This window comes from Antennarius striatus, chromosome 5 (genome assembly GCF_040054535.1).
Source record: "Antennarius striatus isolate MH-2024 chromosome 5, ASM4005453v1, whole genome shotgun sequence".
Taxonomy (NCBI): domain Eukaryota; kingdom Metazoa; phylum Chordata; class Actinopteri; order Lophiiformes; family Antennariidae; genus Antennarius; species Antennarius striatus.
Window position 1 is genome coordinate 23,931,608 of NC_090780.1, and position 27,950 is coordinate 23,959,557.

At 44.9% G+C, this 27,950-nt stretch overlaps 3 protein-coding genes across 5 annotated transcripts in view; 1 reads left to right on the forward strand and 2 right to left on the reverse strand.

The window, feature by feature from the left end:
* Positions 1 to 820: 820 nt before the first annotated feature.
* ptpdc1a (protein tyrosine phosphatase domain containing 1a) lies at positions 821 to 9,239 on the reverse strand. 3 transcript variants are annotated; one of them, XM_068316166.1, is made up of 11 exons: positions 8,980 to 9,239; positions 7,972 to 8,046; positions 6,242 to 6,337; positions 4,716 to 4,887; positions 4,486 to 4,566; positions 4,236 to 4,354; positions 3,709 to 3,846; positions 2,508 to 3,610; positions 2,206 to 2,391; positions 1,903 to 2,013; positions 821 to 1,810 (listed from the first exon to the last, which is right to left on the reverse strand). In XM_068316166.1, the coding sequence occupies exons 3-11, from the start codon at positions 6,327 to 6,329 to the stop codon at positions 1,697 to 1,699; spliced, it is 2,112 nt and encodes a 703-aa protein (XP_068172267.1). In that variant the 5' UTR covers positions 6,330 to 6,337; positions 7,972 to 8,046; positions 8,980 to 9,239; the 3' UTR covers positions 821 to 1,696. The 3 variants fall into 3 exon arrangements, with proteins under 3 accessions (XP_068172267.1, XP_068172268.1, XP_068172269.1); XM_068316167.1 differs by having other exon boundaries at positions 7,972 to 8,106; XM_068316168.1 differs by lacking the exon at positions 8,980 to 9,239 and adding an exon at positions 8,159 to 8,951.
* A 4,669-nt stretch (positions 9,240 to 13,908) lies between these two features.
* Positions 13,909 to 16,600, forward strand: barx1 (BARX homeobox 1). The gene is made up of 4 exons (XM_068315978.1): positions 13,909 to 14,523; positions 15,669 to 15,960; positions 16,042 to 16,126; positions 16,219 to 16,600. Exons 1-4 carry the CDS (start codon positions 14,319 to 14,321, stop codon positions 16,390 to 16,392), a joined length of 756 nt encoding a protein of 251 aa, XP_068172079.1. The 5' UTR covers positions 13,909 to 14,318; the 3' UTR covers positions 16,393 to 16,600.
* A 5,801-nt stretch (positions 16,601 to 22,401) lies between these two features.
* Positions 22,402 to 27,950, reverse strand: part of LOC137595612 (uncharacterized) — a 31,855-nt gene continuing 26,306 nt past the window's right edge. The window contains exons 5-8 of the mRNA XM_068315826.1: positions 24,290 to 24,472; positions 24,000 to 24,161; positions 23,044 to 23,172; positions 22,402 to 22,438 (exon numbers count right to left, since the gene is read on the reverse strand). Of these exons, the coding sequence (XP_068171927.1) occupies positions 22,402 to 22,438; positions 23,044 to 23,172; positions 24,000 to 24,161; positions 24,290 to 24,472 (511 nt within the window). The remainder of the gene's footprint in view (positions 22,439 to 23,043; positions 23,173 to 23,999; positions 24,162 to 24,289; positions 24,473 to 27,950) is intronic.

A 27,950-nucleotide genomic window follows, 5' to 3' on the forward strand; every position in this document is an offset into this window, starting at 1 on the left:
GTTAACCACTCCTTACAACTTGCTAGCTAGCCCTGTGGAGCTAACAGCTAGCTAGCAGCACGTTCCAGCATGGGTGTACAAAAAAAAACCGCAGACGTCCTTTTAAAGGCAGGTAGCTCGCACGTCCGCTAGGAATCAACATCCGGTGTCACTATTAAGTGTTTAAAAGAACCCCCGTCCGGTTAGAGAGGGACAGAGACAGTCGGAATGTAAAATTAATGCGGTCTGCCCACCTGTCTGCCATGTCGAACGGCTCCTCCACCCCGACTGCTGCTTCTTCTTCGTGGGTGTTGACGCAACGTGCGGTGACGTCAGGCGGCTCAACGCTGCCCCCTACTGTTCACTATAGGAACAGCAATGCATCGAGTTACAACGACCGAAGCCTCATTTGCACTGTTTTTATTACCTCTACAGAGGAGTTATGGCATTTATTCGGGTTTGTTCGTTTGTCGCATGACTATGCAGAAACTGAGGGGTGGATTTATGTTCTAATTTCCCCAAAAATTGATCTTGAAAAATCCTAAAGGTGATTAAATTTGGTAAAGGATATGGGTCACAATCTGGATCTGTGATCTTAAAGGTTTCTTCAACATCCTGTTTGTCTTATAAATTTAGAAATATGCTACACACATATGTCGTCCACGATAATAAGTATTTATTTCCTCCATATAATCTAAAACTTTATTAATCGAGCTTTGTGAGCTGATGATCTCTGGCTGAACACATTCAATGGGTTTGGATGTTGTACTGTTGTTATAACGCCAGGGGGCGCTTTTTTTTCTTCCTGCACTGCTAAAATGAAAAGAAATCGAAGACACAGTTTGCAGTAAGTTGAGTTTAATTCGTAAGAAGTAGCCCAGAGCAAAAATGGAAAAATAGTGCTTGTCGAAAATTCCCCACAGTAAATCTTGTCATGTGATCCGTGTCAGCAGATCGACATTACATGCTGTCCATACATGACTACCAACACACACACGCGCACACACACACACTCAACAATGAGTCCAAAGGCCCTTTGATGCTAAATGCAACAGCGGAGGCAGATTGATGGTTTGTAAATGCGTGAACACGAACATGCAGAGAGAGGTTTTTGTTGCAGGTAGTATTAAAGACACAAAACTGATTGGCGAAGCAAATAATCAAACGTGTGGCGCCATAATAAGAGTCGTAGTTCACGTTCGAGCGCAGGACAAGCCTTTAATTCCCACAAGACCGGAGCGACATTCCTATTCGTCGTCGAATCTGACATTAAAACAAACAAGACGATCTGAATAAATAAGACACGCGGTATAAAAACATCTTTTGGTTGTTGTTTTTTTTTAAATAAGACTCAGACGAGTTCCACATTTAAATAACGTCATACCAACATCATGAGAACGCTTCTCAAGTCATTTTCCAAGCAGCTAACATTTAGATATTAAAAGCAACATCTAGTCCATCACAAGTATTACAGTAGAACAGAGTGACTGGCACGTGAACAGAGAGGATGGCAGTGTGTAGAGGCGCTGAAGAGGTTCAGAGAAACCAAAGGCTAAACCTTTAAATATCATGACTTCTAATGTTCTTTAAGAAAAACCATTGGCAGCAGTTTCTGATAAAAGGAACTGGCGTAAATAAACAGTAATGCCCAAAAACCGGGGGCGGAGCCCTGTTGGAGTGTTTCCTGGCGTCAGACCGGGGTCCCGCTGAGGCCCGACTAGGAGTTCTGGTTCTCCTCTGCAGCTTTGTCACACAGCTCGTGGAAAACGGGCGTCAGGATCGCCGTCAGGGTGGAGCGCAGAGACGCGTTCTCCTCCGAAGCCGGGTCGATCTGGAGACGACAGAAGCGTCACGTTAAAACACACACGGACACACGCGGTCGGGACGGTGGGGGGGCGGGGGGGGGGCGAGGTGAACGCTCACCCGAGTGAACGCTCTGATGGTTTGGTCGAGGAAAGCGGCTTCCACGCCGTCAGGAGCCGGAAGGAGATGAGCGGCGCAGTCCAGGATGCAGAGAAGAGTCAGTCTGTGGCCCTGTTGGAGACAGGATGACGTCACTACACGATGACATCACTTGGCGGACTACAATAGCTTCTACGGCGACATAAAATGACATAAAAGGTGTGAACTTTAAACATATTTTGCTCAATGAAAACCTTGTGAAGCTGATCAATAGTTAATCAATAGTGATCACTTTTCCTGGAGCCAAATTGTCCCACCGTTTACCTTCTCCAGGAGGTCCAGGGCCTTCTGGGGGTGGACGTTCTTCTCGCTCAGGGCTTTTATATCCTCGCCGCTGATGACCGGCTCCTTCAGCTGCTCGAGCCACGACCACATCAGACCGGACAGGACCAGAGGGTCTCGCTCCAGACACAGCCTCTCCCACGCCCCCTCCCTGGAGTTGAGCTCCGTCTGCGCGTCGGGGGGCAGAAACGCGGCGCCGGGCGGAGGAAAACGGTTAAATCAGGATTAAAGTGACAAAAGTTGACCTAAGTTAACCCTGGGGGTATTTTAAGGGGGTTTCCTACCTGCCACAGCGACACCTTGGCGGGGAGCTGGTGGTCAGTCAGCTGCATCGCCAGCGCTCTGGCCACCAGGAGGCGTCGGCTCTCCGGCGTGAGCTCCGCCTGGAAGGCGCTGAAGGGAGCGTCTGCGACCGCTCCACCCGCCGTCGTCGTCTCCACCTGCCGCCCCTCCCCACTGGCTGGTTTGCTCCTGACGGAGAAGGCTGGCGCCGCGGCGTCCCAGCATGCTTTGCTCCTCTGCTCAGACAGATCCAAAGACAAACTCTGGTGGTTCTTTAGCAGCTGCTTTTTAGAAAACGTGTTTCTTGGTTCTCGCTTTGCATCGGCGTCGGGTTCCTGAAGGCTGATGGCGTCCTGAGGAGGGGGGAGGTCACCAAACCCGGGAGGGGGGGTGCCGGCTGTAAGGCTGCTGTGTGACAAGGAGAGTTTGACGCCACAGTGTGTTGGTTCGCTGCCCTTCAGGTTCCCAAAACGGAGCTCCTGCGATCCCAGTTTGTGGAGCGCTGAGTCGCTGAGGCTCCTGGCGTTGGACAGGGGGGGTCCCAGGGGGGGTTCTACGTTCTCCTGCCTCCACAGGGGGTCCAGCTCGTTGTCACTGGGGAGGGGTTGGTCGCGAAGTCCGGACTGGACGGGAAGCGGGCTGAGAGGATGAGCGGAACACGGAGCGACGGGGATCCCCTTCCCTCTCATCTCCTTGCCCAGCTGCTGCAAAGCCTGCTGGGATACGGTCTTCTCCACCTCGGCGGTGAGGTCGGGTATCTCCAGCCACTCCTCCCCCATCAGCACCTGCCTGTCGGCGGCGACGTCCACCAGCAGGCGGCACACCAGCTGGACGATCCTCGGCACGTTCCTCATCTGCCGCGCCTCGTAGCCGTGCAGCAGGTGGCGCTGTCGCGTCAGGAACTGGGACAGGGTGACGGCGCCCGCTTTGGGCTCGGCGCAGGAGAAGACGCTCCGCAGCGGGACGAGGAACTGGGCGAACTCCCTGACGCACAGCAGCTGGCCCCGCGTCTGGATGGAGTTGGGTCTCTTGGCTCGGACGAACAGGATGGCCTGATCGGCGCTCATCCGCGACGTGAACACCAGGTAACACGCCAACAACACGCCTGCGCCATCGGACGTAAAGAACAGCGTGTCAGACAGAAATACGAGGACTGAAGCTGCGATGGATCGCTGGCGGGTGGGTGGGGGTGGGGGGATGAACCTGTTCTTCCGAGGCCGGCGTGGCAGTGGACGGCCAGCTTCCCCTCTTGGACGGCGAAGGACATGACCTTCACCATGTCGAGGATCGTCGTCAGAGACGCCACGCCGTAATCCTTCCAGCCGAAGTTGTAATAATAAACTAAAAAGAAACACAAAAGAACGGAGAGCTGATGATCAGTTAACCCTCATTCTCAGCTCCAAACCACGTCCCTCCAGGTTGGAGATATTTATCAATTAAAGGTTCCTTCCTTTGTAATGATAAAGCACACACTGTTTATCGTTCACACACACACACACACACACACACGAGCGACGCTGAGCTAACAACACACACACTCAGGATGAAGACTCTCAGGAGATCTCGTTAGGGAAGAGAAATATAAAGTGAGGAATCAGCGGGATCCCTGAGCGACGGTTGTCGACGGAGACGTGCATCACGGATGCACGCAACACAAAACACCAATGATCACGCGACGCTTCCTGCTCGTTCCGACGCGGGGGTCACATGACCGGAGCGTGGAGACTCACTGTCTGCCTCCATGAAAGTTTCAGGCCTGTAGGTGAAGCCGCTCTCCTGCTCCAGGGGGTTTCCACAGCTGGCGTGTTCCCCCGGCCGCTGGAGGTTGATGACCGTCTTCAGACCGCACCTGATGACGGTACCACACACACACACACACACACACACACACACACACACACAAATGACTCTACAGCTAAAACTGGTCAAAAGATGAATAAAGTTGTGAATCAAATCCGTTCAAATGAGAAACTACTGCACCTGTGGAATTGTTGGATCAGGTTATATTTCTCTATGATTTCAGTGGAAGGTCTCGCCATAGCGAGCAGGTTGTCAGTGATCCTGTAGGTGGAGAGTGTGATGCGTCGGGTGGTGGTGGGGGGGTCAGAAAAATCACACGAAAATCAACGTAGTGACAGAAATCCCCGGAAAACACAGGAAAAGCTAACGTTCCGCTAACGTTCCGCTAGCGGCGAGACGGCTCCACCTACCAGGACGAGTACAGCCCCCGGACCGCCTGCTCCTCCTCGCTCCAGCGGGAGGGGTTCTCGTATTTGCAGGCTTTGCCCCCACAGGCCATGGAGCACTGCATGTGTCCGGGGATGACGTGCCTCAGGGTCTCCCCCATCTTGGTGTACTTCGCCGTCGGGACCCTGGCGCTGGCTAAGGAACAAAACACACACACACTTTAGGACAATCTGCAGCCGGAGTCATCATTAAAACACCTGGAATGAAAGCGGGGGGGTTATTCTGTCGCCGTGGTTACGTCTGGGTTCGCATTCGGTTCCAGGTTGGTTGAGGCTGAGGGCCACCATTACTCCGTGGGACGAGGAGGAGAGGATCTCCAGGGCCGAGCCGCGTCTGCGCTGCGGGACGTCCGATGCCGAGTGTCTGCGCCCGCGGGTCGTCCCCCCTCCCGTCGCCGCCCCCCGCCCGGATATGGAGTGGCGTTGTCTGCGTAGCGGCATCGGTAGCGCCCGTTAGCGGAGCCGCCAGCTGCGAGGCCGCGATGAATCACCAATCGCCCATCAGCCACGGGAGGCAAACGCAAACTATCAAGACCGTCAAGCAGCATCTGATGTGTCGCCACGGCAACCGTCTCCACAGTCGTCAGTGGGAGGGCAATGGTGCACGGGGGCGATGCTGCACGCAAATTAGAGCGACGCACACACCTGAGATCTGAGGCAGGAAGGCGCCTTTAGTTCTTTTGACCGATTCAGTTTATGTGGAGTTTATATTTCATTTTGACATGAAAAATGACTTTTTTCTAAATATTTAATTTTAACATTAATCTTTTTTTTTTTTAATTGAGGGATTAGATCCATTTATATGGATTTTATTATAGATAATTCAATAGTCTAGTAGAGACTACGTCCTTACTGAAAGATATTCTAACGCAAAATAATGGAAGTGATGAAGACGATGTTGAGTTAGAGATGAAATAAAATAATTACAGCCGATCTCGTCTAATTTATTCTGCTGTTTTACGCACTTTGAGCCTTTATTTTGTCAGATTCTCTATCAGAAGTAAAGACGTTGCATCCAGATAGAATCTATAAGTGGAATAAACTCGTTGTCCTTGAGATCCGCTCAGCAATGCAGTCCAGCAGCGTGTGTGTGTGTGTGTGTGTGTGCGTGTGTGTGTGCGTGTGTGTCTCAAGAGACAGCAACACAAAGCATGACGTCTTGCGTCACGATGATGTTCCTGTCCATCGGTTGTGACTCCGTTGATTCGACCTGCCGCACGTTTTTTCTCTTATAAATCTGTGTGAGACTTTTTCCTGGTTGAATAAAATATCTTTATTATCACCTCATGTCGTGGACTTTATAATAAACCACAATTTATGACTAAAAATCGACATCAAACCGACGTGTACCTTTAAAGATGTCTACGTTTAAAAAGGTTTATCGAGGCGTTAAAGCTGGGCGAAAAAACTCGATTTCCAGTCGACAGAAACACAAACATATACAATTCCAGGTTTTGTGTTGTTGTTGTTGTTGTGCGTCGAGCTCTTACCCGTCTCCATCTCCGAGCCGATGTCTCCGCCTCGAGCTCCACTCACCGAGTCGGACAAGTCGCTCAGAACGCTGACGCCAGCTGCCATGGCAGGTGCTGAAGGGTGAGCAGAAACATTGTGTGTTCAAGGCAAACGAACAAAATAAATGAAGGACGCAACAGCTCTCACACACACACACACACACACGCGCACGAGATGGGAGGCGCGTTGCCCGGCGAGACGACCCGGGGGGGGGACGGAAGGGAAACGTGCAAACCCGAGGCGCCGTGTCAGCAGCTCGTGTGTCAACCTGAGGGCCACACCTATGGGGAGCGAGTGGGCGTGGCCAGGAGTCACCCATGGGAGCACCAATGGGAGGGGAGTGCGTGGAGACGACATCGTCAACACACTCATGAGTGTTCAAACCGAGTCCCGTTTGATTATTTATCCACCGGTTTTCATCCGAGCGCCGCTTCCCGACTTCTCGCTTCACCTGATTTGTCGCCTGATTTCTGTCGAGTCATGCAGGGTGTCGGTTGAACTCCAGGGACAGACCGTTTCTCACGTTTCACCCCCCTACCCCCAGCTCTAATGAGCCTCTCGCTGGAGCTAACGGGCGCCCCAGGAGTGAAACTCTGCCCCTTCACGCTCCCCCGCCTCACTGAGGTCATTAACAATGGAGCAGCGCCGCTCGCCGCTGTTTGACGGGCGAACGATTCCCTGACCTTTGGTTTCATGAAGTCAATCAGGAGGAGTTAGTTAAAGGTCACGGCAACCGTCTTTCTCTCTAAAACCCCCATTTGGAAGCAACAAAAAGGTCATTTAAGGGCTTAACTTGACCCAACATGATCATGGTGCCGGCGCATCGCAGAACCACACGGAAAACAAACCACCACACACACACACACACACACACACACACACACACTCACCGCTACGGACAATTTTGAACCGACCCCTGAAGTGAATGTTTTTGGAGGCGGCAGAAATTCACCATCACAGCATCTAAAACTTGCAATTCGATGCGTCTGAATTTGTCCGTCAACAGTTTTAACCTCCCGATGGATTACCGGCTGACCTCCGAAAGGTCACGGAGACACTGCAGGTTAAGAGGAAGGCTCCAGAAGTCCATCAATAATCAATGATGTAAAGTTAGAGGCCGCCTTTTTCCACTCGCTCCTGTGTTTGGATTTGTTTAAGGCTCTAATCCACGTCTCTTGTTTCACACTAAAATGGCAGCGGGTCCTAGCGTGACACCGGATGACGCTTTTCTGACATCACGGGCCGGAAAGAATCCGTCAGGCGGAAAACGGCACCTCTCGGCGTCGTTTGTAGAGACGCGGCCCCTCGTGACAAACGTTGTACGCGTGGATTATTAACGATCGGATGACGCAGAGCGAATGCAGCGACGCAACAAAGCCCTTCACTCCAACCACCGATGAATGAGAGCATTTGTGGCGGATCCAGGAGCTCGTGTCCCGCCGGGACGCCGGCGTGTCGGCGGGCGCTACAGAGATGCCATGAAAGCTGTGGAATGTCTCAGAGAGGAGGAGTGTGGGACATGTGACTCATTTCCACTGAATGTGATAAATATGGCTGAACGCTGGTGTGTGTGTGTGTGTGTGTGTGTGTGTGTGTGTGTGTGTGCGAGGCTAAAACACAACCTGATAACCTTTGGTGGTGTTCTAATTTGCATAATTTTTGCATAAAACAAGTATTCCCCCCCAGTGCAACCGGACGGCGTACTCACTCGCTCTGGACCCGCTGGTGATCACAGGTAGTCGTTGGCCATGGAGAATATAACCTCCGTCTGTACGCCAACAACCTGACAACAGGAGACAGACCACCACCGTTAGCTGGTTGAGGTTCGTAACAGCCTGGTGACCTAAACAAAAGTGGTTAAAAATATTTTAAAAATATATTAAAATATGTCTTACACTGCACTATTTCACAGCAACCTGACAGCAGCGGGTCAGTACTAATTGAATTATCAGCAGTGTAACTATGGTAACTATGGTAGGACACAAAATTAATTTTGTTGATAAAGTCCTAAACACACCAGCTCCACTTCTTCCCACTCCCACACTTTAAAAGCCACTTCCTCTTCAAATATCTGCTGCAGCAAAAAATGCCGGGATCAGCTGATGCAGTCTGAGTATTCTCTATAAACATTTCCGGATTAGCTCCTGATTACTCCGCACAGTCACGTGGTCTGGCTGGTTCGACCTGGCGCCGGAATTCAAACTCCGAACAACGAAATATGTTTTGACAAAACCCGGAAGAGAAGCAGGTGGTGGGTGGAGTCTAGCAAGAGGTGTGAATGGACCAGCGGAACGTCAGTCTATACAATTGACCAATGGGCTGCCGCCTCTGACAAAGGGGCCGGCCTTCCGGTAAACCTACGTGCATCTATAAATGTGTCAATTAAATCATGTTTGTGCGAGTCAACGGTGTCCATTCTTCACTTAGGATGACAAAATATAAATCAGGCTGTTTTAAGCTCCTGTGACGTCATTTCCGTGATTAACGTCACGCAGCGCTAGGATATAGGTTAAATAAACTAGCTTAAAGCTAACTGGCACCGCCTGGGTTCTAGTTCTACCGACACATTTTACATTAGCGATGTTCGTGTTAACACAGACATGCTAACGTTAAGCTAGCCTCGTCCTGTTAACTGAAAGCCGAGCACGCTAGCTAATTAGCTAGACCACCCCCGTTTGCTGGCGTTAGCATGCGGGCTAGCTAAGGCCCGTCTCACCCGCTTCCGGCCGTCTGTGGCTGAGGCTGTGTTCAGAAAAGCCGACATGGTGCACCGATGACTCCGGAGCCACGGGTGTTCCATCGCTGGCGTGCGGGTTCCCTTAGCCACGTCATTGGGTTAGCCGAATACAGCTAGCTGACCAGCTAACTTAGCAACCTGACGTGTTGTCATGCAGAGTGGTCCCGTTACGTCACGTGACCGCGGGCGGCTCGTTTAGCGTGATTTAGCCGTGTGTGGTGTCAGCGAGCGTAAATGAGTAAAACGTTTATCAATCCAATAATAATAATAATAATAGTTTTTGTTTAATTGTGTTTATGTATTTTCTCAAACATAAATTAATTTTTTTTTTTTTCAAATTTCGTGAAGATCTGTTTGGTAATACACCAGCTCTGTTTTGGCCATCATTTTTTGTATTTTCTGGAAAAAAAAAAAATTTTTATTTGAAAAATTATTTTGAATATTTTAATTATTAATATTTTTATCAGTGAGAAGTTCTGTGGGATAGAAACCACAAGCGTCTTAGCTGTGCGTCGCTTGAAATCCCGAGTGTAGGGGCGTTTCAGCCAGAACCAGCTGCATCTTCTCAAAGTAGACAAATAATAGAATTTGGCTGAATAGGTTTATTTTTATTTATCCATTTGCCAATTACATTTTTCATTATGTTTTATTTTCAGACATTGACCTGTGGGGGCTGTTTGACAGGGATGCTGAAGAGGCGAGAGCCTCCAGAAACGCCACTGCTGATGCCATCGGGGGGTGCAGAGGTATCTGTCCGCACCTCCACTGGAAAAATTCCTGGAAATCGTGTCCAGGAAGAGGAATCGGCGTAAAGCTTTGACAGTGGAAAAACTATTGTTTCTAAATAAAATGTATAAGAACCCACAGTTGAGCCAAACGTATGAAAACATAAACTTTTACAAAACAAATGTAGGAGAATATTAACATAAGCATACAAATAATGATGACAAACAAATCAATTCTCATTCACATTCAACATTCACATTCAGTCACATGTATTAGTAAATCACAGCCAGCTCAACCTAACTCCATGCTGTGGTGCTCTGCTGCCACCCTCTGGCGGTCATAGAACATAGCAGGCACCATCTAACACAAACGATGAATTAACAATAAATCCAATCACAATGACTAACGTTCTAGCACACATTCTACATTCGAGGTGAGCTGAAATATATAGAATCATTAAATCATCATAAAATATCAAGATGATGTGTTCCGACATGGGGGCACACGCATTAGTTCCGTCGATTAAAATCATTTTGATAGTCACAACCGGAAGCTATTGACCACGTAACAACGTCTAACTTTATTTTAATCTTTTTGTAGTTACCCACTATGTCCACAGGAGGGCATCACGATCACAGATCCTTCAGGAACGTAGAGTTAACCTAATTGACGCGTCTTCCGAAATAACTTTGTTGTTTGGTTTTCCACGGAAGGAATTCAACATTACTATCATGTTTGTCTTAAAGCTTTTGGGGGTGTTGCACTTAAATCATATCAGTACGTCTGTTAATTTAATTAAGTATAGCTATGTATTGTTGCTGTTGTAGTTACTCATTAAAGGAAATGTATTCACTGAGCAGGAAGTGGTTTGAGTGCATTTACCCGAGGTCAGGGCTCGAATATGAATTAAGCATGCATGACTTATTTTGTTTGATTTTCTTTCTTTTTTGTGTTGTTTTTGGTTTTTGAGTTCACCTCAGGAGTTTCATCCTTTAATTGTTGGCTTAACCTATCGAAAGATCAAGAATGTTGCACGTTGAGATTATAATTCTCCGTTTGCATCGAACCAAAAGCGTCTCATGCACTCCAAGGAAATATTTTGTTTGGTTCATCTTGACAAAAGTTTGCCTTCTATCAAGTAAAAAAAAACCACACATGGTGATATTTGATTTGTTAGGATATGTAAAGTAACATTAAAATGATTTTCTGAAGTTTTATTTAGAATATTTCATCCAGACGCATTGACGTCGTCTTACATCTGCGCTCAAATGAAAATGAAGCATTTGTAGTTCCTCACTTTGGCCACAAGGGGGTATCTTACCATCAAGAGCCTTCTGAATATTTTATCAACAATGGAGTTTAACATGTCTTAGTATTAGAAATGTATACAATATTAAAACTGTTTTAAATGCCAACTCCCTTCTCGTTAGAGTTTCCTGGAGGTAAAGTAGATGATTGTTCGTCTGAGTTCGGAAACGAAGACTGAGTAAAACTAAAATATGTAATACGGCCATTGACCACAGGAGGGCAGTGTCACTAATATGCGTTCATGTCCGGTGGTCGTTCAAAATAAAAGCATCAAACGAGCAGGAGATATATTTGATTCCATTTCACGAGAAAAGTACGACCAAAAACGTTTTAATTTTTTTTACATCATTTTTGAACGATTGTTACAAATAAAGACGTGTAGGGAAGGTTTTGGGTTCTCCACCTGGTTACATGAACATTTTGGTCATGTTCCTGCCACTTATAGTAACTTTGGGACGCGTTCCATTTCTTGCTCCACAGTGAGGATGAAGAGGAGTCTGGATGTCATGATGTTCTGGTTCCCCCTCAGGGCCGTGAACCCCATAAATACAAGTTCCAAACCGGGTCAGAGCAGCTGAAGGTTTAGCTCAGCTGGGGGAGAGGAGGTTCTCGGAGATCTGAGGTTGTGGGATCAAATCCCATTATCTGCTCTAATATTTTCTCCAGAGTGTGGTGAATAATAAACACAACATCCTTGTTTCCGCGGAGCCGAACCTGGTCAATTTTTTTTAAAAGCTTTTATTATTTATATTTATATATTTTTTATCATGATATTATGCTTTAATTAAAGACTCAAGCCACTTTGTTCAAGAGGAAGAGGGAGAAGTGTTTTTTTTTCCTGGAACGTTTGCCCACATCTTACGATCATAAAACATATACAGTACAAACATACATTATTCACAAAAGTGTGTACCACACTGGTTGTTTTTTTTTTTTTTCAAGAAACATTTGAAGAAAAAAGAAAGTAACAGATCACATAGCATTGTGTGACTCTTTTCATTTATGACATACTTCTAATCAAACTACGGATCTGTCAGGTTTCAGACTCATTCCTACAACCTTGTATACAATATATTCTTCATTATTATTTTTTTAATTTACCTTTTAATAATATATTCTCTTTGAATTTCGAAGAGATTGCGATTAATAATCCTCACTGTGAGGAAGAGAACACAAAAACTGCAAGACAGATATCTTTGCAACTTGGCAGGAAGGTCGACTAATTATATTTGGAAGAGGATCCAGATAAAGAAAAAGACTTACTTTATCAACGCAAATATATCACAGATAAACTATTTCCCTGATTATCAGACACTGGGCTGAAGGGTGGGGGACGCGTCTCGGGAGAAATCATCAAATTTTGAAGCTACACGCATGTGATCTCTGAGCTTGTAATCTCAGGAACGACCGCCAGAGGGAGCTCTTTCCCCGACGGAGTCCATTCATTCAGGCGACGGAGGCGCAACTTGACCGTCAACATGTGGTCGACTGGGCAGAAAGAACCAGATGGAAAAACCGCGTCCGGAGCAGCGAAACACACAGAAAAGGCTTTAAGTGAATATGACTCACACAAACCAAAAACATGACCGACGGCATTCTTTACAACGGAAAACATATTATTATTATTCTTAAAAGTACTTTTTTTTCCCCCCTCAGAGGCTTCCTGCTCCTGACACAATACGCATTCTTTTACACGGTTCGTGATTTTTACGCGCCGCAAAACATTTTTTAAAAAGCCATTTGAAACGTCACTTATTCTCTCATCCCTTCAAAATGCTTTTGTCTTCCAGTGCTGTTAGTGTCAGTCTGTCATCTTTGGGTGACCATGAAACTTGACTTTCTAAAGAAAGTGATTCTGCTGCTGTTGAAGGACATCCACCCATTTCCTCCCCACTTAAACCCGCATAACAAACAAACAAAACAAAAGTTTTTTTGATTTCTTTCAACAACAACAAAAAAAACTTTCTCTGATGTAATTCTTTGACCACATTTCTCCCCAGTTCTGAAGAGCTTCACCATTATGCTGTTAGCTGCAGTTATTTGTCACTTCCTCTCCGGGGCTGCAGAGACTCAAACAGAATTAGATCTGTTCAAAAAAGAAATCTAAATAGACCACCAACTTCGGAGCATTCAGAGGTTCCTTGAGGTTTTTCTGCTCCACAGTTGTTTTTAGAAGGCATGAGCTTTTTTTTTTTTTTTCTCCAAGCAGCCCTGAGACATGCTAAAAATATGCTGTGGGAGATATTCAGCGATCTTGGCCCAAATAACCGCAAAAGAAAAATCCCAGCAGCGCTCAGGCGTGGGTTGTGTGTGTGTGTTTTTACATCCACAATGAAATATTTCCCTTCTAGCTGCATGCCGCTGGGCCTGAATGCTGCACAGGACACCATATGCCTGCAGTGAGGATGCTTTTTAGTAATAATGCTGCATGTGACGTCATCATGATGGATTCAGATGGCTAAATCAAATAATGCTGATTGGTTCTTATATTTGCAAACTCCACAGGTCTGTATATTCAGATAAGCAACAATAACATTTTTAAAAATATGTTTAAGGCCCTAATAGAAGAAAATATTTCCACAGAAAATAAAATATTCATCCAGATTCACGTCTGTGTTCACTCTTTTGCCTCAAATTCCTCACATCATCATCATAAAAATCATCAAACTAGTGCGTAATAACGCGTGGAGTCACCTGAAACACGTCCCTCCTCTCGCCTCCTTCATTTCTTTTCTGTTTTGCATAAAAATGCGGGACATTTGCGTGGGTCTGCGTGAAGCTTTTTCCTCCGAGGAGGCAGCGCGCAGAGGTGGAGCTACGACGAGACTCATAAAAAAACCCAAAAGCTTATTCCTCAACTCACTGCCAAGGTGACGCGCTCCGCGGCTGACGAACAGCTCCGCGGCTCACATACACACACATACACACACTCACACACACACACACACACACTCTCACACACACGCGTGAAGTGGGCATGAACACGACTCGGGGGTTTCGGGGGAGTTTTTTATTTTTGGTCGAAAGTTTTGCTCTCGTTTCCAGATTTTTTGCTCCAAATCTGACCAAAAACTGACGCGTAAAGCGGCAGAGGACGCACAAAAGGCGCGGGAAATATCGCGTGTGTGACATTTTTCTGCTTGATCCAAACCCTTGAGGATAATTTAACCCACAGCTTCGGACTACAGCGGCACGCAGAGGGAATATGACAGCTGGTTTGGGCCACTAAGGAGCGAGAACCGGTTTTACGCGCTCGGTGTGTGTTGAGTTGACCGCACGGCCAGATGATGCAGCATCCTTTGGACATGGGGGCGCATTTTTATCCTCCCGAGGTTCATCCGGATCACAGAACTCATCGCTACAGGAGTTTCATGATCGAGGAGATCCTGACGGATCACCCGGAGCACAAGGCGGCCGCTCCGGCCGGGGAGCTCCTCAAATTCGGCGTCCACGCACTCCTGTCCGCCCGGCCGCTCCACAGCCAGCTGGGTAAGAGCGGCTCCAGCGCGGAGATGAAGAATTATTGAGATGAAGTGTGTTAATGTTTGAGGGGGGAAAAAAGTGTGTTAACTCGGGAAAATAGCTGGAATTACAGCGGGTTGTTCTTATAAATATAAAATTGAGAGGGATTACGCGTTTTGTTCATTATGAGGGAAGGAATAAAGATTCGTTTTGACCCACAGATAAACATCTCAACTGCTGTCGTGAAGAAAATAAATAAAGTCAGGTATTTGCATTGATTCTCATCATGAATGTGTGGAATTGTTGATATTTTTACGCGTTTAAAGGAAAATGTTGTCTGTTTAACGCAAAAAGATTTCTCAATGTTTTATTTTAAATTGTGTAACATTAGGATGATATAACTACTCATGAGCTGCTGACATTAAAATAAATTTTAAAAAGGACGTCAGGTTGGATTTTACAATATTTAATCCATTTATGGATTAAACATTCATGGAGTAAATAGTTTTCATCTCCAGGACGCGTCGCGCCCTCGTTTTCCACCTAAAACCCGGAAATTCAACGTGTTTTTTTTAAAGACTGAGATTAAATTTCAAATGTAAACATGAAGAATTCTTTTGACATTTATTCCAGTTGTATAAAAGAGGCATTGATTTATTTACACCCACAGAAGCCAAGCCGGTTTGATCCACAGACCTGTGGAGTAAAATAATGATGATAACATGGTTTATTCGTCCACTGTGGATTTTTATTTTTATCAAAGCCCAACATTTTTATGATCAACCTATTAAATGCTCAAATTCTTCTTCTCTATTATTATTATTATTATTATTATTATTATTATTATTATTATTATTATTATTATTATTATTATTATTATTATTATTATTATTATTATTATTTTATTATTATTATATTTATTATTAGAAGAAGAATCCATTCCTGTATTATTATTATTCCTCACTTTCTCTCCAACAAGGCCTTGAACTTTGACCCTTGTGATGATCCTAAAATCTGGAATCCTGACTTTATGAAGCATTCTAAAATTGTGTCTGTATATATATGTGTGTGTGTGTGTGTGTGTGTGTGTGTGTGTGTGTGTGTGTGTGTGTGTGTGTGTGTGTGTGTGTGTGTGTGTGTGTGTGTGTGTGTGTGTGTGTGTGTGTGTTCAGTGCTTAAAGCCGACCAGACCAGCCTCCTGAAGTTCCCCATCTCCCCGCTGTCCTGCTCTCTGGGCTCCCCCCTCGGCTCTCCGCTGCTGTCGGCGGCCGCGGGCCTACAGGTGGGGGCCGCGTCCCATCACCTACCGCTGGACCTGCACCTCCGGGGAAAGCTGGAGCACGGAGCCGACGGGGGCGGCAAAACCAAGAAGGGGCGGCGGAGCCGCACCGTGTTCACCGAGCTGCAGCTGATGGGGCTGGAGAAACGCTTCGAGAAGCAGAAGTACCTGTCCACGCCCGACAGGTGGGTCCAGAGCCCCCACACGGGGTTGAAGCGTTTCTCCACAACTTCTGGGGTTCATTATTTGAATTCTTCGCCTCACAGAATAGACCTGGCCGAGTCTCTGGGTCTCAGCCAGCTGCAGGTGAAGACCTGGTACCAGAACCGGAGGATGAAGTGGAAGAAAATCGTAAGTGAATGAACATTTAGTCGGGTTATGAGAAAGCAGGCTGCAGAGGTCAAAGGTCATCCTTCTTTTTTTTATTCACGCTGGAACCTCAGGTGCTGCAGGGTGGGGGCCTGGAGTCGCCCACCAAACCCAAAGGTCGCCCCAAGAAGAACTCCATCCCCAGCAGCGAGCAGCTCTCGGAGCAGGAGCGCTCCGTCGCCGCCGACTCCGCCGACCCCCGGTCTGAGGGCTCGGGCCCCCACGCAGAGAGCACTCAGGAGGAATGACCCGGGTTTCATGCACTTCTTACTCTGACTGTACCGAGGCGCTCCAAAGACGCTCATGGGGGTGGGGGGGGGTTTCTATTCAAACGTGGATCCCATTTTGTTGCCTCCAAAAGACACGCAGCCCCCCCCCCCAGCAGGAACATCACAACAGCTGCGTGCTGTTGCAAGCAGCCCCCACCCCCACCCCTCCACCCCCACCCTTAAACCATGCACCCCTTCGTGGGGAAGCTGGCGCTGCAGAGAAGGGAACTGGAACCTCTGCAGTCGGTCTGACCTTCTGACCTTCACATCGTAAGGATCCGCTCTCACCCCCCCACCCCACCCCACCCCCGTCCGTCCGGCATTCCTTTGGTGTATCTGTGTTTAGTTATTAAATATATTTTCACTAACGCTGCTCTCTGTTGATTAAAAGAGACCCGTGGTGACGATGAGGATGCTGCTCCTCACGTCGCACACGTTCAGGGCCCTAATATGGTCACATTCCATCACGGCGGTGAAACATCCCAGCGGTTCCTGAACCGATCTGTGGGCTGAGGCTGATGCAGAGTTTCACACTTAAAAGCAGCGACGATCAAACCACACACTGATGGTTTCATGTGATGTAGCAGCAGACATGCGTTCCTTGTTAACATGAGGATTCACACGTGTGTGGCTTCTACTGTTCTTCACTCTGGTGAGGGCCACAGGAGAGGGGAGAGTTTGTTTCTCCTCTCTATTGATGATACAAATGAATTTAAATTTAAATTTTTTTAAAAAAAATATTACAGGAAGACTCAAATGTCAGCTAGCTTTTATTTCACAATATAATCTACTTTCAGGTTATTATATCTGATTTGGTGTTTTTTAAAAATATTATTTTAGGATGTTATTGGGCTGGTTCAGGAAATTTACATTTTTTAAAATAATTATATTATACGTAATATTATAATAATACTGGGTGAATACTAGCCGAATTTGCAAATGTTAATTAAAAAAAAAAATTCAGCCAATATATTTTGACAGAAACAGAAGAAACGGCCGTGAGGCGTTCAGGTTCAGGAAAAAACGCAGGAATATATGGGAAAAAAAACATAAGGAAAATGTTCTGTATGTTTTTTAATTTATTATTATTGATATTACTGTTATTATTATTATTATTATTATTATTATTATTATTATTATTATTACATTTAAACTCTTGGAGAATTATTTTGAAGAAGGACTCAGACGTCAACGCGTGGCTCAACTTTATATTTTAACTTAAAGTGTTTAGAATTATCTTATTAAAGATGAATTATCTGCTGACGCTGAACCCCTTCATAACGGGACATTCCCACCCGGAGCGGGTCTCCTGCGTCCTGCGCTCCGCTCTGCGGGCCGAGGTTTCCTCTCACACACCGACCGGGTCAGGTTAGAAGATAAAAACACAGATTTAAAATTAAAAAAAATACAAATGTGAAAATTTGTCTTCCGGATCCACATTTAAAGTCAAACTTAAATCCCTTTTTGTCTTTTAAACGGATCTTTCATGGGAACGTTTTTACGCGCGGGTTCTACCCTGTCTAGACACCATAAATCGGAGTGAAGCGCGGATAATAGAAGTTAAATAGAAGCCAGTGTGTGAGGAGGGACCATGGGGGCCCATCTGAACATCATCCTCATGTGGGATGAAGCTCTCAGTGCGTTCAGGGACAGAATCACATCCCTGATTCTCCACAGCGGCTTCAAGACGCAGCTTCACAAAAAAACACTTCAATTAATTCTTTAACGCTCGTCAGGAAAATTTTAACCAATAAAATACATGAGCGTTTAGTGTTTCCTGTGAGGCAGAGTTGATCCAACGAAACGTTTAATCCATTATTGATATTATCATATTTAATTTATCAAACTGACGGAGAGCAGGAAGAACTTCCTTCCTCTCTTTTCTTCATCCTCCTGTTCGAGATGGAATAAATCAATAAATAATAATTTAAAAGTACAGGATTATTGGATCGAGAGGGAATCGAACCTGAGCTCACGGACAGTTAAATTATTTTAAAAAAATATATACAGTTATAGAAATTAAACCACTAAATACGACAGCTCTTTTTCAACTTGTTATTTATTTTTTTGCATCAGAAATTAAGGAATGAGTCGAAAAATATTTTTAAAAATCTGGCAATATTAAATAAGACAGCCGTTTGTCGCCCCCCCCCCCCCCAAAAAAAAGATCCGCACCAAAGTTTAATGATGCGTCCTTCAAACCAGTTTATTGGAAATGCGTTCAGTCGTTCTGGCGCAATTCTGCGGAAAAAAAGTGTACAGTATAAGGAAATCTAATAAATATAAAATAATGTTTCCGGAAAATAGATCGATTATTACCTCTCTCTAAAAATATACCAACAAATATTCATCTATGAACAAAAATATATGTAATATAAAAAATATTATAATTAGAATTTATTACCACGATAAATATAAATATTATACTTTATTATCTCTAGTATTTTAATGCTGGATTTGGGATTTGTTGTTCCTGGGGGGGGGGGGGCGTGCAATGACATAAAGAAATAAACGTGAAACACACACACACACACACACACACACACACACACACACACGTCTGACACTATCCAATCGTTCCTCCACGCTGAGAACAAACAGAGCGGATCTGAACGTTTAAATCGTCCCCCCTCCCCCGCCCCCACCTTGATGACCTTGGTGCCTGATGACCTTGAGGTTGAGGTGTTGTCCTTGGAGCCTGGAGCCCCTGGCATCAACCAGCACCAAAAAAACAACAACCCCAAAACAAAAAAGAAGAAGAAAAGTGTTTGGAATGGGGTCAAATTAAAGGTCTGAATCGCTCAAAAACATCCAACTTGTTTTAGAAAAGTTTCAGTTTTCATCCGCAGAAGTTCCACTTAACGATTTCATCCCTTCAAATTTCTCCTAAGGGTTTTTTTTTTAATCTTTTTTTTTTTTAAAGCATTTAAATCTAAAATTACAGACACTTTCGGTTAAAGCCCTGCTTTCATCTGTGCGGTTTATCACGCAGGATGATTATCATGTAAAGACAAACTCGACATGGTCGGATTAAATAACCTTCTATTATTACAAATTCCACCTGAAAGTGTTTTGTTGCGTCTTTTAATTTTCTCCAGCAGCTGATCACAGAACACAGACCCGTTTCTTTCCTCCACCTCAAATACATCCTTTCCCTTCAAAGCATCTCCTCTGCTCTTTTTATGTGGTCGGTCTTCTCAGGTTCACCTAAAACATCCACGTGGACATCTGCAGGTCCCCACACACACACACACACACACACACACACACTCACACACACACACACACACACACACACACACACACACAGTCGTCATCATCATAATCAGTCCTTGCCCAGGATGTCAAGTTCCTGTCAGGATATAATGGTATGCAGATTAAACTCAGGTTAATCTAAACACCAGAACTGCGTTTTGGCCGAATCGTCGCGGCAACCGGTAAGAAAAACACTTTCAGAGAAGCTTCTATTATTTTATTTTTTTGGTTAAAAAAAAGAAAGAAAAAAGGTACGAGTTGAATGCGTGAGGTCGCCGCTTATATAGGGGCCTCCGGGACCCGGGCTCCCGAGTGTTGGACAGCGATGACTTCCGACATAAATTACAATCAGGAGGAAGAGTCGGACGCCAGGAATCTGCAGATTCCATATTCGATGCAATTTAATCATTACTGTGGGGGTGGGGTGGAGGGGGGGGACCCCCCTTTGGTGGTGGCACCATAGTACTCCGGCGCGAGCTTGACCCCAATTTTTGAGAGTGGGGTGTTTATGGAGTCAAAAGGTCTGTGCTTTAGATGGAGCCCAGGTTGGGGGGTCTGGACGGTCGAGGGCGGGGGGGGGGGGTTCCTCCACCATTAAAGAGCCCCTGATTAATCTAACGTACGCGCCAAAGCTGCACATGAACCCAATTAGCCTGAAACCCAAATCTGAGCAGAACCGCTTTGTTTTCACTGGACGCTCCCCGACAACAGGGCCTGTTTCTATATACACATATATATATATACACACACATATATATATATTTTATTCTTTTATAAGACAGTAATGAAGTCTGCCGGTGGAGATAATCCTAACTGAAGTGGGGGGGTTGGGAAGCGTGTCGTCCTCCTTCGATACGCTCCTGAAGAATCAACGCCGAGCAGAGAAGCTTTTCGGACGCCGCCAAAATAAGATGCAGCAGCAGCGATTTCACGGCTGCTAGCGCTGCAGATGCTACTGACATCAGTTTGGGGGGGGGGTTAATGAGGTCGGGTCCAGATTGGTGGGGAAATACCTCTAAGAACCTCCAGGATGTTAGTTTAACTGGTTTGATTGGGATTCTGGGTCGGGTTTGGGTTCAGTTCCAGCGCTCCAGTCGGTGTGGAGGCAGGTGGGGACCTGATGGAAAAAGTGTCTGGGGGGGGGCAAAGCGGAGGACAGTTTTATTTATTTTCTTGTTTCTATGCTGTTAAAGGTTAAAGTCCGATAAAAGATGGGGGGCAACAGGTGTCACGCTGCTCATTTTGTGCCCCTGGGCCCCTTTTAATGGACCCCCCAGCTGTGGCGGAACAAAAAAAAGACAGAAAAATAATGTGAATTAAAAAAAAAAAATTTCATATAAGTGACCATGTGATACTGGAAATAAAATTAAATATGTGAACTGATTCTAATACCATCAGATTCCTCATGGAGGAAAATATTCTATTAAAAACGACATTGTGTAAAAAACACGAAGTAATTCAACCATTAATTAATTAACTTCCTGTTTTAGCTGATAATTAACACGACTTGATGCGTTCAAAGACTCCCAGCCGTATAATGGATGTCCCACTGCGGCTCCCATTCACCCCGAGCCGGAGCTCTCAGCTCTCCGACGGGCCCTGAAGGGGCCGCAGGAATAAGGTGTTCGCTGTTCGCCTGAGTTTAAATAAATACGTCAGACCTCAGAGTCACGTTTAGAACCCAGAAGAGAAAGTTCAGGCTGTCAGATCCATCAGACAGAAAATTAATTCACTCACGCCGTTCAGTCAGGACTCTTTTTTTATTTTTTTATTTTTTTTAAACAGGAAAAACCACCTGTTGATATTTAACCTCCTATAAATAAAACCGTAAATATAAAATAGAAATTTTTATATGATCATATTTATGATCATTATTGTTTATTAATTATGATCTGATTTTAACTTAAAAAAATTTTTTTTTGGATAGTTTTGAAATCTCGATTTTTTTATTTTAAATAAATCTTTTATTCAACTCAGGTGCCGTTTTTACATTTTATCCTTATTTTAAATCCTCCTCTTGTTATTTATGGATTAAATCTTCCACGACTTGAACTTTTATTCTTCTTTTTAATTTACTTTTATGTTTTTTCCATGTTATTGTTTTGTCTCCCTGTTTATTTGCTTTGTAGCACCGATTTGATAAGTTCTAAACTAATAAACTACTATTATAATTATTAACATTATTATTATTATTGATATTATTTCTACACCCTTTAACATAAAACATACATATTAATGAGAACCTACTTTCCTTATTTCTGTTCTGATTAAATCAATGCTGTGATGTCACTGATCCCCAGCCAATGACAGATCTGCGTGATGTGACGTCACTGTGACGACGTCATGGCGACTGCTGCATCGATGCTCGTTCCAAAGACGCTCGTCCGACGATCAGCTGTCGCAGGATTTTATTTTGACACAGCTGGTAAACTATCTGGTGGTTGTTTGCGTTTCCATGACGACGGCGTTTGGCGGGAAGCGCGTGCTCGTTCACCGGATTAGAAACAGGATGTGATGCGTATCTGGACGCGGCGGCGGCGTCCATTCCCACCACACATGGCGTGACTTGATGAACATGATGTGTTTGGGTCTGATGAAGACGAGTTGGGTGTTTCCTGGTCTTCCTCTCTGTGGCTTCATGCTAGCTCATGCTAACAGCTAGCGCCTCGCTCATTTGGAGAGAAATATGTGTTCCCGTAATCCTGTAGATTATCCTGATATACGAAATTACCATCACATCGCATCAGAACCCGGGTCTGACCCGGTGACCCTGAGATGACAAACTCATGTTTAGAAGCGCGTTACACCCGGAAACCCTTGGAATTCTGGGAACTTCCAGCTCTTCTGACGTTGAATTTTCATAAATAAATAAAAAATTACACTAAAAAATTTTACACTATAAGAACAAAACTTCTTTATTTATTAAGGATTTAAATAAGTTTCTCCTTTATTTACACTTTTGATTTTTTATAATTTATTCTATAAGCTCTAGAATTTGTTTTATTATAATAATAATTATAATAATTACTAAAAGTGGGTACATTTTTCCTGATCTTGCCTTCCATCCCAGCGGATGAATATTTACACCAAAACGTACAGCAATGGGTTTTTACTTCACCGGCATCTCAATACAGACAAATGTAGATGTTAATAAGAGCAAACAGGTCATCATCATCACCTTCATCATCATCATCATCATCATCATCCTCCTCCTCCTAATGGAGTCGTGTTAACGTCCAGCTTCCTCCTGCAGGTGTCAGGTGATTTCCTGTGTCTCTCAGTGGTGCAGCTTAATGGCATGAAGGTATTAGAGGACGTAAACAAGAGCTCATCAGCCCCCCCCCCCCGCCATTATTCCCTCCCCCACACCCCCACCTCCCCCTCCTGTCGGCCCAGTTTGCAGGAAACTTCAGCCGGCGTGATTGATTCGGGATGGGAGCTTCCTCGACTCCATGCTTGTGTAAAGCGAGACAGCTGTTGGGAGAAATCAAATTCCTGCAGGAGCTGCGGAGAAACATATTTTTTCCATCTGTTTAACGTCGTGGAAGACGGAGTAAATAAAAAAACATGGGCCGTGATGTGGCAGGAGGTCAGCGGAGCCTTCATTATATAGCAATTACGGCGCAAAAACCCCCCCTTCCCCTTTCAAAATCCAGCTTGAAAGTCAATCCGACTTTCTCAGGCTTTTTCAAAAGTGAGACGTGACAGTGATCTATCTTTGGTAACGACCTCAAGACGTGCGTTACCCATGATGCACAGCGCTCAGAGATCATTTGTCTAAAGTTTGCTCTTTAGAGCCAATCCTTTACCGCCTACAAATATTTCCTGAAACAGTTTGAACTGACGAATAGTATTTTTTCCGAGGTTCTTCTTCCCGACGTTTTGTTTAAATAAAACAAAAACGAGCTGCAGGCGTCTTATCACAACCAGTTTAGCTCCTGTTGCTCCTCATTAAGATGCGGGGCCGATAGGTCTGAGCACTCGAACCTTTAAGTGTTTAAGATTATGAAAACAGATGAAACCCAAGCAAACGGAAACGCGGTGAGAAGACATTAAAGCCGTTTGAGCGGCTGCACTTCTGCGCTCCTGATTCTTATCTCTTAACTCGTGAGGCTAAGCAGAACGCTCGAGGCTACCACAGTCATCTGGAGGGTTCCAGGTTGGTGATCCCGATGCGAGCAGGTAGATCCGTAGAAGTTGGAGCCGCTTTGGAGAACATCTCGATGGTTCTGAGGGGCTTTGATGTCAATTTTGTCGATTCGGCGTGGTTCTGATTTGATGTGGGCGATGTAATCGGTGATTGGTTGCTAATGAAGGCAGATTGTTCTCACCTTAATGTCCTGCTGTTCTTCTTTTTCTTCTGGAAGTTGCTGAGTAACATCTGGTGCTCGTTACCGCCCCCTCCTGGCCGAACTGTGGACCAGAATGGATTCAACCACCCGAGTTTTCCGGATTTCTTCGCTGATGACTTCATATCGAACATCACGGTGGGTCTGAAAAGCGAGAAATCGACGTATGAATGTTCACTTTAAGTCGCTTTTCAAGTTTTGACTTTAACGGTAACTTCAGGCCGACGCCCACAAACCTGAGATAAAACAATCGATGACATCAGCGCACGTACATTTTATCTTCTGCCGACTGCGGGAGAAATTTTTCCTCAAAGGGATTCGTAAAGTTATCCTCAGCCTGCTTGGAATTCCCAATCTGAGCGCTCTCATTTCGATAACATGACCAGGAAGTGGATCCCGATCCGGGACCAGACACCTCTAGACCCGCGGACTTGAATCCATCTAAACGGTTGCGTCTTGAAGAAAGAAAAACATCCCCGTTAATTTAAATTCTTTTTACCATCAATTTTTTTTTTTTGGACGATTTATATTTTTAACACCAAGAGAGACAAAAAAAAAATTCCTCAAATTCACAAATGATCAAGCACAGGAATGTTCTCATTAAATACGATGTTATGACAGCTTGACTCCAACTGCATATTTCTACGGGAAATCTCATTCGTTTTTAACTAAAACCAAACAAAAAGCATTAAAAATTAAAAAAACAACAACAACAACAACAACACACAACCCTCCTGAGCTTCAGTTGGCGTTTTGAAGTCCTGCTGGTGACGTCTTTTTTTGCAGCCCGGGTATCGCCACAGCTCCAGGATGCTCGCCGTCTGGATATTTATTTGAACAAGACGTGCGCAAAAACAATCATGCTCGACAATTTCCGACAATTGCTTTTAATTTGGGCGGCCCGTCTGTTGTGTGTCCAACCCCTCTCTCATCTGGTTTGATTGCAAGGCTGCTGGAATATTCAGAGCGGATTAAAATAGCAGAAGGCCTTTCAATGCTTGTTGACTGGAAGACGCGGCCGTAGTAATCTCCCAGATGTGCCTCACATGGCTCTGGAATCACTGGGGGGAAGTTTCCTCAGTAAAAACAATCAGAAACTCCTGGCGCAGGAACTGTAAGTAATTCTATGATGGCCTTGGAGACGGTAACGAGAGGTGACAGTTATAATCGCCGTTGTGTAGCCATGACTAGTGGCAGGATGTGTGTAAAAGATTCCTCAACATGGATATGAAAGATGTGCACGGGAAACAATGTCGGACACGACTCGGACTGAACCGTCCGACGTCCGATCTGCCCAAATTTTAGGAACGTCTCATTTAGCGAAGCGGCGATTCGGAGAAAACACCTGCTGCGTTAGCGAATTCACCAGTAGAACAGTAGTTAGCCGCGTTTTTGCGTTTATACGCTTAAAAAAAAACAAAAAACGACTAAGTTGGGTGAGGAAGCGTGCAAAGTGAACATCATCGCCCTCTAGTGGCCGTAAGAACAGGTGCTAAAATGAGATCCAGCCCTGGACGCTAATCAGATCAACGCCAGATCAGCAAATGTTTTTTTTGTTGGATGCCGTCCTCGTCAGAAGTGGCATCAGATCAGATGTCAATCCGGATCGGGCGTGGCCCAGACCGCCGGATCTGATCTGGATCGGTTTTTTTGGGGACCCTCAGCGAGACGAGCAGGAAATTCAAATTTCCGTATCCATGTAGCGTCTTTTTTGTACAGTTGCTGATTTTTTTGGCGCAAAACACAAAGACAGCGATGACATTTTTTCCCCCGTGGTAATTATTTAAATTTAAACACAAACATCTTAAAGTTAAACCTCTGACCAGACTTTGCGTAATTTTACATTTTAATGCACACAAAGAGAACTTTTTGAAGACTTTTCATTTAAAATTTTGCCATTTTTGGATTCATTTCCTGCAGCTGAAACGTGTCAAAATCACACTTTTTATTTTATTCTATTGGTGCAAAACCTTCAAATTAATAACGAGCACTTAATCAATAACACCCCCCCCTCAGGACCCCCCCCCACACCCTTCCAGAGAACATCCCAGAGAGCCTTACACGGTCTGTTTAAGTTAATGTGCATCAATTGGCGAGAGATTCATGACCTGTTAACACTTTGGGGGTGGGGTGGGGGGCCAGAGGCAGATATGCCACCCCCCAACTCACCCCCCTCCCCAGTAAAGCCCCGGACTTTGTGCATTAAGGAGCTGACTCTCTTAAACACACCGATCAAAATATTAATGGTTCCTTCTAAACAGCGCGCCTTTATCTGACAGTGATTTACGCACCGGGGGCCTTCATCATTAGAGGGGGGGGGTGGAGCTCACACCCCCGGTGACGCGCACAGGTGGACCCCGAGCCTGAGCCGCTCTCCTGTTTATAGGAGCCTCTCAAGAGGCCTGAGCGAAATCTGTCAAACCGCATCGCTGTTTATGTTCGTGCCAGTCAAAGCCACACACACACACACACACACACACACACACACACACACACACACACACACACACACACACACACACACACACACACACACACACACACACACACACACACACACACACACACACACACACACACACACACACACACACACCTCTCTTGGGCTTAATTCAGCTTAAATTAATTTAATGAATTAGAATGAATTCATTATTTTTAAGTTAAATGTTGGAAAAAAAATGAAAATTTAATTGACTTTTAATAAAATGTTTTAATTATTACTAATAATAAAAACGGTGATTTCATGATCACAGATGTAAACACAGATATCCAGTACATCATGTTGGTTTTACTAGTCTGTAAAAAATTTAAAAATCTAAATTTAATCAAATTAAATATTTAGGGCAAACTTGAATCAAATTGCACTGGAAGTAACAATTCATGAATCCCAAAAGTATTTGGAGAATTAATTTCTGATCAGTTATTAAAGTTTCATCCTTTCAGTATAAGTTTCATTCTCTTACAGACAAAATAACAAAAAAAAAGTTTCTAGGTTTCAAATTGTTAAAAATCTGTCAAATAAAAAACAGAAGTTCAGTAACCGAGCTGCTTTAATTTAACTGATTCAATTTTAATTCCCTCTGTTAACCTCAAACAATGGAAACACTTCATATCAGGCTTCTTTGTTTGGGTAGAATTCAATCTCTGATGATTGATTTAAATTTAAATTGATTTATTGATTAGATTGAATGTCAGGAAAAAACATAGTTAAGTAAAATAAGAAATAATGAACAGAAAGGGGGGAAAAAGTCGGTCAATATCCAAACCTTTATTAAATCTGTGTGGAAATATCCGATCACATGACATCCAATCACCTAATAACTTTTTCCCCATGAAAATATTTTGTATTTCCTATTAAAAACAGGGTAGGTTGACGTCGAGTTTAACCGATGCTCCTCGGGGGCCGTCGTGTGTGTGTGTGTGTGTGTGTGTGTGTGTCTGCTGTTTGAACAGATGCAAGGCAGAGTGAGTCAGGAATCTGTTTTGAACAATCATCCGAAGATTAAGGATGTTAAAAGCAATTGCGCGACTTTGTTTTGACAAGCTAAAAATGTCCCTCAGAGCTAATATTTACAGCAGACGAGCATCTTCGCGCTGCGCACTCCAGCGCTGGATGAGCTCCGTAAGTGCTTTGCATCAATTTAGCCCGCTAATGTCCAAGTTGGATTGTGAGCCCAAGTCTTGTCATGAAACGCCATAAATAAGAGCAAATCTAATGTGTTTCTGTGTTGCCTTCTCCTGTGTTATTGTAAGCGTTGTTGGATCTGATGATAGAGGGGCCCAGCTGGCCCTATCGGCCCCCGGCTCCCAATCTAAACACCATGACATAGTGCAGGTGTCCCGCCTCGGTGGAGAGCGTTACACTGGAGCTGGGATATCTTTATAGCTTTTAGATTGCGATGCTGCCAAACAAAGCCCCTCCCGGATCAATAC

Coding starts and splice junctions, on each gene's coding strand:
- ptpdc1a (XM_068316166.1), bottom strand. CDS start 6,329: ATGGCAGCTGGCGTCAGCGTTCTGAGCGACTTGTCCGACTCGGTGAGT. Junction 3,847..4,235: donor AACTTTCATGGAGGCAGACA/GTGAGTCTCCAC, acceptor GTTTCTTTTTAG/TTTATTATTACAACTTCGGC. Junction 3,611..3,708: donor CGCCGGCCTCGGAAGAACAG/GTTCATCCCCCC, acceptor CCGATGGCGCAG/GCGTGTTGTTGGCGTGTTAC.
- barx1 (XM_068315978.1), top strand. CDS start 14,319: ATGATGCAGCATCCTTTGGACATGGGGGCGCATTTTTATCCTCCCGAG. Junction 14,524..15,668: donor GCCGCTCCACAGCCAGCTGG/GTAAGAGCGGCT, acceptor GTGTGTGTTCAG/TGCTTAAAGCCGACCAGACC. Junction 15,961..16,041: donor TACCTGTCCACGCCCGACAG/GTGGGTCCAGAG, acceptor TTCGCCTCACAG/AATAGACCTGGCCGAGTCTC.